Source organism: Sesamum indicum, linkage group LG3 (genome assembly GCF_026168435.1).
Source record: "Sesamum indicum cultivar Baizhima isolate 11 linkage group LG3, ASM2616843v1, whole genome shotgun sequence".
Classification (NCBI taxonomy): domain Eukaryota; kingdom Viridiplantae; phylum Streptophyta; class Magnoliopsida; order Lamiales; family Pedaliaceae; genus Sesamum; species Sesamum indicum.
Window position 1 is genome coordinate 1977444 of NC_142659.1, and position 12586 is coordinate 1990029.

The 12586-nt window shown below is 35.3% G+C and overlaps 3 protein-coding genes across 3 annotated transcripts; 1 reads left to right on the forward strand and 2 right to left on the reverse strand.

Annotated features, from left to right (window-relative positions):
• The first annotated feature begins 1022 nt into the window (after positions 1–1022).
• LOC105157083 (Pentatricopeptide repeat (PPR) superfamily protein) lies at positions 1023–3772 on the forward strand. The gene is made up of 2 exons (XM_011073376.3): positions 1023–1635; positions 2111–3772. Exons 1-2 carry the CDS (start codon positions 1037–1039, stop codon positions 3702–3704), a joined length of 2193 nt encoding a protein of 730 aa, XP_011071678.1. The 5' UTR covers positions 1023–1036; the 3' UTR covers positions 3705–3772.
• LOC105157008 (C-8 sterol isomerase) lies at positions 3739–5445 on the reverse strand. The gene is made up of 3 exons (XM_011073298.3): positions 4659–5445; positions 4376–4525; positions 3739–4270 (listed from the first exon to the last, which is right to left on the reverse strand). Exons 1-3 carry the CDS (start codon positions 5328–5330, stop codon positions 3983–3985), a joined length of 1110 nt encoding a protein of 369 aa, XP_011071600.1. The 5' UTR covers positions 5331–5445; the 3' UTR covers positions 3739–3982.
• Positions 5446–8124: 2679 nt separating this feature from the next.
• On the reverse strand, positions 8125–8968 carry LOC105157009 (uncharacterized). Its single transcript, XM_011073299.3, has one exon. It carries the CDS (start codon positions 8743–8745, stop codon positions 8377–8379), a length of 369 nt encoding a protein of 122 aa, XP_011071601.1. The 5' UTR covers positions 8746–8968; the 3' UTR covers positions 8125–8376.
• Between the last annotated feature and the right edge of the window lie 3618 nt (positions 8969–12586).

Genomic DNA, 12586 nt, shown 5'->3' on the forward strand with positions numbered 1-12586 from the left:
ATATTTATAAAATTATGATAGTATTATTTATTTTTAAAAAATATTAATTGGATCTATCAAGTCCAATCTTGATAGGTCCCGAATTTGGGTTCGGGTTTAAGATTTTTTTGGAAAGGGCGGGTCCCAGATTTTGGCAAACCCGCCCCATTAGCATTCGTAAAGATAGATTTTTTTTTTGGATATACGAGCTAATAAATCCCATTGAATATGATATAATTGTTCAAATTTATTTAAATTTTATCAAATATTATAGATCGCTAGTGAATTTGATTTAATCATGAACTAATTCCGTCTTTTATATATAAAATGAGTAAAATTCGAACTCAAACAATTCAATAATTTTATATACAATTTATGGTGAATTACAACGAACTCTATTAATGTTTGATATAATTACAAATATTTTTTCGTTGTTTAAAAAAATTACTAATACCCCCATGATTTTAACGGCGGGATAGCAATTAGCTTAATTCGTTAGTTTTTGTTAAGTTTTCATCAATTTTTATGTGAACTGATCAAAATAATATTGTGGACTATGTATTATAATTTTATTTATTTATTTTTTTTTAAATTTTTATGGACTACTTGGATATTCTTTTTAATATAATATTTAAATTTTTTCCATTCACTTCGTTCAATTTCTTTTTAAAGAAAAATACGACAAGATCCAAGTTGACAATCCGTCTCTATCAAAGAAATTTTATCAAATATTAAAAAATATTTATAATTTTTCAAATAATAAAAAATATTTGTCTTTACGTCGAATTTCAAGAAAACACGTTGTAATTTCTCAATAATTTATAATTCATTACAAAATTAGGACAAGTTGAGCTGAAATTGGTTTGAATTAAAGCAAAAAATATATTGAAGCCAATCTTATGTATTCAACAAAATGAATCTAAATAATCTTTTAGAAATTAATCTTAAATTTAAATTAGGGTAATGATTTTATTTTATTGTTTTTTAACTTATTTTTTTTATAAGAACAAAGTGAGAGATTTCCCTCCATTTCTTTTATCAAACATATTTCATCCTCATGGCCCAGCCCCTCCTCTCCACGCCTCTCCACCCTCACTACCCCGCCGCCGCCGCCGCCACGGCCCTCCCCCAAGCCAACTTCAACAAGCTCATCTCCACCGCCACCTCTCTCCCCCACCTCAAACAAATCCATGCTCACCTCCTCAGGAATCCACACCACGGGCACCACCACCATCACCTCTTCAACCTCATCCTCTGTTCCCTCTCCTACCCTTCATACGCTTTGTCACTCCTTTCCTCTATCCCCGCCCAACGCCAACCACCGCCCCAACTCTCGAGCAAGCTCCTCAAACACCTCTCCCGCTCGAACAATGCCGATGAGACGCTCATCTTTTTCCAAACAATGCAGAAAAAAGCTTTCCCCATTGACAGGTTCAGCTTTCCGCTGTTACTGAAGGCGGCGTCAAAAGCTATGGCGCTCAGTGAAGGGAAAATGATTCATGGGTTAGCCGCGAAACTTGGGTTCGACTCCGACCCTTTTGTGGAAACAGCGTTAGTGGGGATGTACGCTGCTTGTGGGCTCATTTCGGAGGCCCGTCTTGTGTTTGATAAAATGTCGTATAAAGATGTTGTCTCTTGGACTATTATGATAGACGGGTGAGTTTGTTTTTTAAGGATGTGTCGATAAATTTTTTAGTCAGTGTAATTTTCTTGCGTTTTCTGAAGTGTGAAGTTTTTCACTATTAAATTTCATGATTTACCTTTATGAACTACATCATGCATCATTTCTATAGAAGTGGAAATGTATCATTTGTATTATGTTATAGATGGAAAGGATGCCGCCATCTTTAAAATCAAACAGGATTTTTTATAGCACATACTTGGATAATAGTGATAATCTGCTACCTAAAACGAAGCATATTTTTCATAATGGAATGTGTCGTTTCATCTTGCTTTTGCTATAAACTTATGAGGTGTAATGATTGGAAGATCAAATTCTATTTATGTACATAGTCAACACACTGAGGTTGCTACTTTTTAGTAAGTAAAACTAAGAGGGACTTCAGATTTGAAATGGTTAGATCTAGATTGGGTGTTTCCTGATTGTGATTTTGTGTACATATTCAAACAGGTATTGCCAAAGCCAGCTTTTTGATGATGTACTGGCCTTGCTGGAAGAGATGAAGGGCTCAAAAGTGGAACCAGATGAGAGAATTTTTACCACCATTCTTTCTGCATGCAGCCGTTTTGGAAATTTGGATGTTGGAAAACTAGTGCATGGGTTCATATCCGATAATAACATTGTGATTGACTCTCATTTACAGAGTGTACTTGTGAACATGTATGCAAGTTCAGGCGCCATGGACATGGCACAAAGTTTGTATGATAAGTTGAAGCCAACTAATGTTGTGGCCTCAACTGCCATGATCTCTGGGTACTCAAAAGTTGGCAATGTTGAAGCTGCTCGATTAGTGTTTGATGAAATGGTTGATAAGGATTTGGTGTGTTGGAGTGCAATGATTTCTGGTTATGCTGATAGTGATAAGCCTCAAGAAGCTCTTAAGATATTTCATGAAATGCTGCGACATGGAATTAAACCTGACCAAGTTACCATTTTAAGTGTTATCTCAGCATGTGCACATCTTGGTGCATTGGATCAAGCCAAAAAGATCCATCTATATGTGACTGACAATGGATTTGGGAAAGCTCTGCCTATAAATAATGCCCTCATCGATATGTATGCCAAATGTGGAAGTCTTGAGGAAGCAAAAGAAGTTTTTGGTCGGATGCATAGGAAAAATGTCATATCTTGGACCAGCATGATCAGTGCATTTGCTATCCATGGAGATGTGGATAATTCCCTGAAACATTTTCAACAGATGAAACTTGAAAATGTGGAACCCAACTGGATTACATTTGTGGGTGTTCTTTATGCTTGTAGCCATGCAGGATTAGTTGAAGAGGGACAAAAAGCATTTGAAAAAATGGTAAACGAATATGGAATTACACCCAGATTAGAACATTATGGATGCATGGTAGATTTGTATGGTCGAGCTAATCACCTTGCAGATGCCCTGGAACTTGTTGAGAGTATGCCAATGGCCCCAAATGTTGTCATCTGGGGATCCCTGATGGCTGCCTGCCGGATCCATGGTGAGTTTGAATTAGGAGAATTTGCTGCAAAACGTCTTCTCGAGTTAGATCCTGACCACGATGGGGCCCATATCTTCTTATCAAACATCTATGCGAAAGAGAAAAGGTGGGAAAATGTTGGAGCGGTGAGACAATTCATGAGACATAAAGGCATATCAAAGCAACAAGGACGCAGTATGATTGAAATGGATAATGAGATACATGAGTTTTTGACCGCAGATAAAAAACATAAACAAACAGATGAAATTTATGTGAAGTTAGATGAGGTTGTTGACAAGCTGAAACAAGCAGGCTACACTCCAAATACCAGCAGTGTTTTGGTAGACTTAGATGAAGATGAAAAGAAAGAGGTTGTACTTTGGCACAGCGAGAAATTAGCTCTGTGTTACGGACTAATAAGCAGGGAAAAACAATCCTGCATCCGTATAATCAAGAACCTCAGAATCTGTGAGGACTGCCACAACTTTATGAAGAAGGCATCAAAGGTGTTCAATGTGGAAATCATCGTAAGAGATAGAACTAGATTTCACCATTGTAGAGATGGTTCGTGTTCTTGCAAGGACTACTGGTGAGAATCAAGTAAAATTGTTCCATAACATTGAGATAAAACAGTGAATATATGTATATAAATCTTGGATTCTATCCATTGCAATCTATTTCTGCATCATTTCTATAATATCCATATGTTGCCTTGTTGAAGTAAAAGTGGTACTCATCAACAATATATCAATGAACAACTGCTGAAACATAAACCAGCTGCACCTAACTCGTATTGTCTCTAGAGCCAAAGAAATTACTATAACATCAAAAGATTCTCACAAGGAATGAGAATCACATGCTCTCTCATGTCTTAAGTAGGGATTGGGATACTCCTTTCTGTATAATCAAAATCTTGGCTTCCAAACACAGATAGCAGCCAGAATTCCTGCATCATCCTTTTAATCTCTCTTGTTAGCCTGATCTTCAAGAACTCCCCTGCAGCCGAAACCAGTTTTGGGTTGTCCATGAGAAAGCTCCGTTTATACTCAAGGATCCAAGTATTTGGGTCCAACTGCACCACAGAGGCGGTCCATTTTCCTTGCTCCCACGAACTATTACTAGCCCTCGGTATGAAATACTTGGCTTCCACATTGGACCACTATAACAAAATGATGCACAAATGACAAAATCTTACAAGAAACTTAGTCGATATATAACATGCAGTCGTAGTTACATATATCATGCAACTTGTAAGTTGTGTTACCTCTGCAACTCGTCCCGATATAATGCTAAACGATCGTGAAGAAAATTCTGCTTTGAGCAATCCAGCAGCTTGCAATGGCCATCCCCAAATGCTTACCTCCTCGATCATGGATTTGTAAAGCACACACCGTGAATGCAGCAATAAACCATCCTAAAATTGGATTCACAGTAAACCTCAAGCAAGGAAACAAAAAGATCAAATAAAAATGGAGAAATCAAAGTTCTTTCACACACAGTGACTCACAAAACACTCAACACATGAGCCGAAAGATTCAGCAGTAAACCTGATTGATTCTCCACAAGGAATTATCAGAACTGCAGCTTGAGACCTCCTTACCAACCAAACCCTCTAACTCATTCTTCAAGAAATGAAACCTTCTACCCAAACTCTTGAAATCCCGCGAGTTTGCACCCAAATTCTTCACAATATCCAGCGACAATCTAGGCTTCATAACCCCAGACACCAGCCAAGAAAACCCATATTCCACCCCAAGAACCAAGATCAAAACCCAAAATACTCTCACCACAAGGACCCCATGTCCCAACTCCTTCTTTTCGCTCTCCACCTTCTCCTCAAGACCTGTCCTCTCAGTCGAACCGGGAGGCGGAGATGCAGCCAGAGTCCTTGTCCGAGCGCTTGATTTCGGGGTCGAAAGATCAGCAGACGAAGTGCCGAACGAAATAGGGCTTCTTGAAATCACAGGCCTCGAGGCAGAGAATCTTGTGACAGAGCTTCTATGCATACTCTGCGGCATCAAATCAAGAGTCGCGTTTATGCTGGCAATGCAGATCTCGCAGTTGCAATTTGCATCCTTCCTGCATCCTGGGAAGTAAAAACTGTCTCGTGTTTCTGATGGGTTGCTGTCCACCGTGATGCTGGACTTCACAGAGGAATTTGGAGTGAGCATCACTGGTTTCATGGTTGCTTCGACGGTTTTCTGTTTTCTTGCAATCATTTTTCCTGGGATTTGAATGTCTCCGTTGGAACTTTGATTAGTTTTCCTCGGACTTGGTATAGAGAAACCAAGAAAATGCTGTGGGTTTTCTTTTCAAATTTTGAATCTAACGGTCGAGTGAGAAAGGTTTCAATTTAAGCAGCCGTTGGAGTAGGACAAGAGAGCAGGAAAGACAAAATGACCGTTTTGCCCCTAAAACCTTTTGATTTATTACAATTTCAATCCATTTTCTCCTCCTTGCTTGCTCTTTTACTCTTTTCTCCTTCCAAAGTTTTAAATTTAAAGGCCCGTGAACTTCTTTTCTGTGTGAAATAAATGATTGATAGAGCCTGTTGGATAAAATGCGGGCTAGAATAAAGAGTTTTTTTTAAAATATATATATGGAGAATAAAGGATTGGTTATACCTAAACTTTATTTGAAAATGTAAAATTATATATATATATTTTTAAAAATTTATATTTATATTCTCTTCGAAAATTTGTCGTTTACACTCGACTTCCTTCCTAGGATTTTGACTAAAAATGGTAACGGTAGCAAAAAAAAATTACATAAATTTTTTATTTTGCTCCTCATTTAATATTTTCGTGTATTGTTTTGTACTTATAAAATGATAAGTGTAATATACGCTATTTTTCGTCTAAATTCTGATAAAAGAAAGTCAGGTGTAAAAAGTAAAATTTTACAGGGGTATAAGTGTAATTTTAAATTTTTTGAAAAAAATGTAATTTTGTATTTCAAAAGAGGGTCTAAATGTAATTATCCCTAAAATAGATGAATAATTTCTATTAGTATTTTCTCGATTGGATAAAATATAGGATCAGAGCCGGATTATACTATCACAACCAAAAAGTAGGATAAGTTATCAAGCCTTAATAATATTTAGTTTGAGAAAATTTGTTTGACTTGCAATAAGTGAATAATAAGTCAATTGAGAGTAAATATGAATTTTTCCTGCTAATATCAACAAAAGTAAATTTTGACAAATGGGGATCTATTTACTATACAAAAATAAATATTAAGGGAATTAGATGTAATTTTTCAAGTTACAGGGGATTTATGTCTAATTATACCAAATTCTAGAGGAGTACTATGTAATTATGCCTAAATAAAATGTGGGATAGAAAAATTTAATAATTTCTGTTGATATTCATCCAATTGGATAAAATGTGGAATTAGGGCGGAGTATACTATCACAACTCGAAAGTATGGGATGAAAATGCAAATTCTAATTTTTACAGGACTAAAAATATAATTTAGCTTATTTTGCTTTTTCCCTCTTTCTTGTGTCAGCTCCTGTTACAGTGAAGAAAAATAATTTGGTTAGTGCAACTAATGACTCAATGTCAAGAACGTCTTACAGAGAACAAAATCTGCATAATGTTCCATATACACTCATTGTCTGTTGTAGTTGTCTATGTATCTTGAAATCCAGTTTTCAACAAAATTAATACTGCATTTGTCTTATGATATCGATCGACAATTGCTCGGAGTAAACTTCAAGAGCAACAGAGAGAAGAGTAGCTGCCTTCTTCTGTATGCGATCGACAAAAGATTAAAAGCAAGAAAGCATCATATACCGGCATCTGGAACGAATGTCAACGTTTTCCAATCATGCGAAAAACAGACAGCTATTAAGGTTAGAAAGTAGTGGTCCGAAAATTTCAAGTAAAAGGGAACTTGTTCATTTTTGAGTTGATCTAGGATTATCAAACGGTGTAAATCATGGCACGTTAATAGTGGGACGTCCTACATTATGCAGACATGACATGATTCATGGATTTACATATCTTTTTCTTGGTATTAATGTTATGTTTTGTCCTGTTTGTTTGGTAGTAAACAAGAATCAGTGATGTCTTAAAATCTCAACGCTCAGTTTATCGTCTCAGATGAATTGTTTAATTCGGTTACTCTTACAACAGAACGATACGTACGTCTTAGGAAGATTGTTAGTCCCACATTCATCATCAGAAGATTTGAGGACAGATGAAGCTTATCTTTGATGATCTGCTTGATTCTCTTTACGTCTGCTTTGTGGAAAGAGATACTGCTGAAATCATTACATCAAGTTGAGGAGTTAGTTGAGTTTGTTGACAAAATTTAATATTGTCTTTGTCTTGACCAAGTTGGTAAACTAATCAGTTGGAGAAAGAAATGCTCTACTCAATGATCATCACTCATCTTGTGGGGTGGATATTATGCAGGTGGATTAGCGTTGTCTATGCTCCATCGGACGGCTATCAATTCGATCGAAGCTTCATCTGATTCATGATCTCAAAGATCATGGTGATGCAACTCAGAGCAAAATCTTTGAGTCAGAAATTAGGTACATTATCAAGCACTATTATTACACTAACTAAAGCTTTGTAGCATAACTTTTTATGAACTCTTTTCTGGTTAAGTGGGAAGTTGACCTTTTATATTTTAGTTTAATGCATGTTACAGATTCCTCTCTCTCTCTCTCTCTCTCTCTCTCTCTCCCTCTCTCTCTTTTCTTTTCAAAAGAGATTTGGAGGATCCTTTTGTTGATGAAGGAAAGAAAAAAGTAGTGGATGTGATGGGGAAGTCTGTCCCAATGTTGCCTGAGCTCTCTAGTTACACCTAGTTGTCGGTTGGCCGTCCGTGGAGATAGTATGATGATTCTGTCCTAATAATAGAAACCTCGAATCAGGTAATAAGAGAAACTTGAGCGATCATGGACGACGTAGGAGTAGTTCTGCATGTCTATGCTATTACTCATCACTATGCATTTCCGAATAGATTTCAGTTGATGGGAATGGTGTGTATGATCCAAAATGAAACTCAAAATCACTTTCCCTCAAAATTTGAACTATCTCTTTTGTCTAAAGAGGAGAAGGATTTCAAATACAGTAGATAAGTAAGAAAATAAAAGGACAAGAACAAAAACCAGGTAGCAGCCTCAACTGAATTGACCTCCCTGTACAAAATCAGACAAGATGAGAATTTATCAAGAATGATAGACATATACCTTATTTATTTCAACCAAAATCTTGGAGGGCCGCCTCAAATTTTTGGTTCCTATATGACTTAGTAGTAAGAGAATGTGGAGTCATGATATCCCATTCGTGATGTGCTTGCTGATCTTGAATATTTCTTGGACGAGGACGGAGACGTCGACATATCCCCCGACCTTCTCCTCAGCATCTGCCTCATCCCATCTGCGACTTTAACTGCCGGATTCGATTTATACTTACGACAAAACGACATGTGTGCCTTAACAGCCTCTTCCATCCCAGATTGCTTCTTCCCAGCTCTATTAACCTCATCTCTTACAGCCTCTGAACACAGACCACACAGCCATTTCCCATCAAAATTTGCTTTCACTTTACTTATGTAGTCCTGTGTGCAGTCCTCCTTCAGCCCACAACACTCACACTTCACCAATTCTATGTCCATCTTTCCTAATCTCCTGTCTTTTCTCAAACAAAGGAAAAACAGACAAAGGTTTCAACTGACATATATGAACAAATTCAAGAAAAATTCCACAGCATTTCTATGTTGTCTTTTTTTCCTTTTCCTTTGCAAGAAACTGAGGAAAGAATTGTGAGTGTGTGTGTGTGGTTGGAGTGTGAAGAGGGGCAGAAGAAGGAGAGAGGTTTTATAGTCAGGGAAATTAAATCAGCCATAATTTTCTCCATGTTATAAGGGAAATTTGGGCAGTGGAATATGAGACAATGTGGTCTGTGAGGGCCCCTTAAGTGGTGTGGCCCTTTCTCTTTCAACATAAAAAATGTTAGCAGAGGGCTGATGAATTGGATTCTCTACTTGCCTTTGTCATGTTCTTACCATTTTTTTTAGCTGTTTTTTTTTTATGGGGGGGGGGGGGGGGGGGAGTTTTTGTTTAGTTTCAAAGGGATCCATGTGGTTCCATCAAAAGTAGAGGATAATTTATTCAACATTGCTAAGGTTGTTGATTTTAGTTCTGTTGGTATTGTTTCTCTACTTTTTCATACTTTAAAGTTTCGGCTCATATTCAATAATATCGGTTGATATGTGTCCAAATTGAATTTTAATAATCTATAAATACTTAAATTTATTATTCTTCGGTCTCTTTTACTTAGCGTGATGAGATTTAAGTGGTATAGATAATTTTAGGATCGCAATCCGGCCATAATTAGCTACAATAGCGGGCTTTAACTCTAATACTGGGCCGATTCAAAACAAAATAAACAAAAAATTCAGGGTGATTTCTTTTTTGGATATTCTTTGGACTATGATTATTTGGGTCATATTTACTTTGTGGGAGGGGATTATTGACGATATAAATAATTGCATGATTAAATTGGGGATATGCCATGACAAGATAAATTTGTCTTTTGTTTACTTAGAATGGCAAAATTTAAGACTAATTCATGATAATTTATCTCGTACACATCTCATTTTTGGTCTCTATCACTTAAGTCCTATTCACTTTTTTGGCCCTAATTATTACGGAGATTTCACTTTAAAGAATAATATTTTATATTTTGTCTTATTTTTAATCTATTTATTAAATAATTAAAAAATATAGTTATGTGAAACTCACGTGATCGTTAGGTGGGAAAATGGAGGGATAACTTAACGGTTTTTTACTTTTCGTTATGCAGTTAAATATTTGATGAGAACAACCGCGTGATGCTCGTGTGGCCGTTAAGTTGGGTGTGTTGGGGGAATTCGGGCATGTAAGAGGCACATGCTTCATTCTTTTAGGAATTATGACTGCAACCTTCGATTAGAGAAGGAAACTATTAAAGCTTACAGCCTTACACATTTGGGTCCTCCGAAACTTGCGAGAATTGAACTTCTCTTGGTCTAAAAAAATAAGTGATTCAACTAATGTAAATTAAGTATCATGCGAGAACCTCATTGGTGCTTCAAGTCCAGATAAAAGGTTCTATGATCGTGACAATATTGCAAGTGTCAGTTTGCACTACCATGAAGAAGTGATACATGGGCTCCTTCACAGGTTGGACAAAATAGAAAAGAGGTGCCCATCGTGAGGAAAAAGGTCAAGATTTTCCTCCAAAACACCCACTTAACGGCTCCATGAGTATCACATAGCTATTTCCATCAATTATTTAATAGCAAGATGAAAAACGAGAAAAATCGTAAATCCTTAAAGTGAGAATACTGTAACCATTGAAACTAAAAGTAAACAAGGCCAAAGCTGTGGAATAATAAGTGAGATTTTCAGTGAGAAGCACATGTCTCTTTACCCTCCAAACTCCAACTTAATACTCATGTGAGTCTCACGTGACTATTTCTATCAATTATTTAACGTAGGGACTAAATGTAAAATAAAATATAAGATATCATCCTTAAAGTAAAATTTTAGTAATTATTGGGGTTAAAATGAACGCCAAAACAAACAAAGCGAAAGACGACGACATCCTAGGAGAGGACTTGGAATATCTAATTTTCTGGTATTTATGATTTTTCAAACTATCCCATAATTAAACAATACTTCACCATTATCCATGTTTGCTCAATGACTTTTCTTTTCCTCCATAAAATATAATTTGCTCATTTACAACATTATACGAGAGCTATTCGCATTTTACTGTACATAAAAGAATATTTTCTTGTAATCACCTATTTTCTATTATAAATTCAAGTTTAATAACAATATTTTATTTCATTTTATGCTAAAACTTCTTAATATACACAGTAAATTACAATGAAATCTCATGAATTTTGGTATAATTACATACAAATACTCCTCATCATTTGAAAAATTAAGAATATTCTTGGTGTTTGATGAAATTATGTAAGTTTTGAATGGAAACCTTAAATTATCAACTTTGTCCTTACTGTATATTTATTTTTTTTCCAAAAAGAAAAGTTGAAAAATTGTAAAAACAAAATAGACAAAGTGGATGAAAATATTTGAAAATTTTGTAAAAAAAGTTGTCCAGTTACCCCATAAGAAAACGTTCCATAATAATCAAAATTATAATTTACACTTCACAAGTACATTTTAGTTAGTTCATCATAAAAAATAGATAAAAGGCTTGAAAGCCTAATGGAGATCAATAGATTAGGTCACTAGTTGCATGGATCAGCGTACCAACATTATTACAATACCGCGTGTTTGAAGTATGGTGGGTGATCTGAGGTCCAAATTTGGATTAGATTTTAGGGTTAATTACAAATTCCTTTTGAAAAGTATAAAATTATATTTTTTTCAAAAATATTTTTAAATTATATTTACACTTCTTTTTAAAATTTATCATTTACATTCGACCTCTTTTTGTTAGAATTTGGGCAAAAATACTGACATAAGTAAATAAATTATAAAAATTTTCAATTTTACCCCTTATGTAATAATTTTGTACTTGTAATGAAAATAATATAATGATGTTAACCTCACCCCGTTTATATATATAACTACAAAATATACATGAAAATTTTAACTGAGGAGTAAACTTAAAAATTATGGTAACTTTTTTTCCTAATGTTATTATTTTTCATCTGACTCCTAACAGAAGGGTCGAAAAAAGTGTAATTTCACATTTTTAGAGGGATGTGTAAGTGTAATCAACCCTAAGTTTTACTTATCTCCTTTCTTCGGTATCAGGTTTTCATACATTCCCAATCTTGGTACAACAACATAAAAGATATTGATTAGAGTTTTTCGATACTTAAATTAGTAAGACCGAATCAAGGTGAAGCTTGGGAGAATAGAGAAAGTATTAAAAATTGTACCGAATATCTGGAGAGTGTATATTTTACCTACTTTGTCAAGTTGTACAATTCACAATAAACTACTAATCCAATTTTGACCGGACAACAAAAATGATCAAGTACATTATCCAATTTGGTTCGTAAAGCTGTCGAGTCGAATGTAGATTTGAGAAGTGCATATTTCACCAGCAATAACATGTTTGGAAAATTATATTTTTGATCCCATATGTTAGAGTCTTTATCAAATTAGTCTCATTTATTATGATTTTTTCACATTGCGTTCCATAAGTTGAAAATTTTCTCAATCTTAATCCATATAATGTGCATTTTTCATCCAATAATTAATTGAAAATTGTAAGTGAGACTACTAATGGCTCAATTAATTATTGGGTGTAATACGAGCGAAATATGCGACCTCTCCAAGGTAGGTTTTGAGCTTGCAATACTCCTCCCAAATATTGAAATAGTCCCTGAGAAGAAATACAAACGTTAAGCTAGTTAGGTGTGTCCCGACTAAGACCCTCCAACGTTCAAATCAGTTTGAGTTCGAGATGAAAAGTAGGTGATATTAAAT

What these genes read in the sequence shown, in the direction of transcription:
- LOC105157083 (XM_011073376.3), top strand. Translation starts at nt 1,037, where the DNA reads ATGGCCCAGCCCCTCCTCTCCACGCCTCTCCACCCTCACTACCCCGCC. An exon ending in TGGACTATTATGATAGACGG is followed by an intron (nt 1,636 to 2,110) that starts GTGAGTTTGTTT and finishes ATATTCAAACAG; the next exon opens with GTATTGCCAAAGCCAGCTTT.
- LOC105157008 (XM_011073298.3), bottom strand. Translation starts at nt 5,330, where the DNA reads ATGATTGCAAGAAAACAGAAAACCGTCGAAGCAACCATGAAACCAGTG. An exon ending in CCTTGTGGAGAATCAATCAG is followed by an intron (nt 4,526 to 4,658) that starts GTTTACTGCTGA and finishes ATCCAATTTTAG; the next exon opens with GATGGTTTATTGCTGCATTC. An exon ending in TATCGGGACGAGTTGCAGAG is followed by an intron (nt 4,271 to 4,375) that starts GTAACACAACTT and finishes ATTTTGTTATAG; the next exon opens with TGGTCCAATGTGGAAGCCAA.
- LOC105157009 (XM_011073299.3), bottom strand. Translation starts at nt 8,745, where the DNA reads ATGGACATAGAATTGGTGAAGTGTGAGTGTTGTGGGCTGAAGGAGGAC.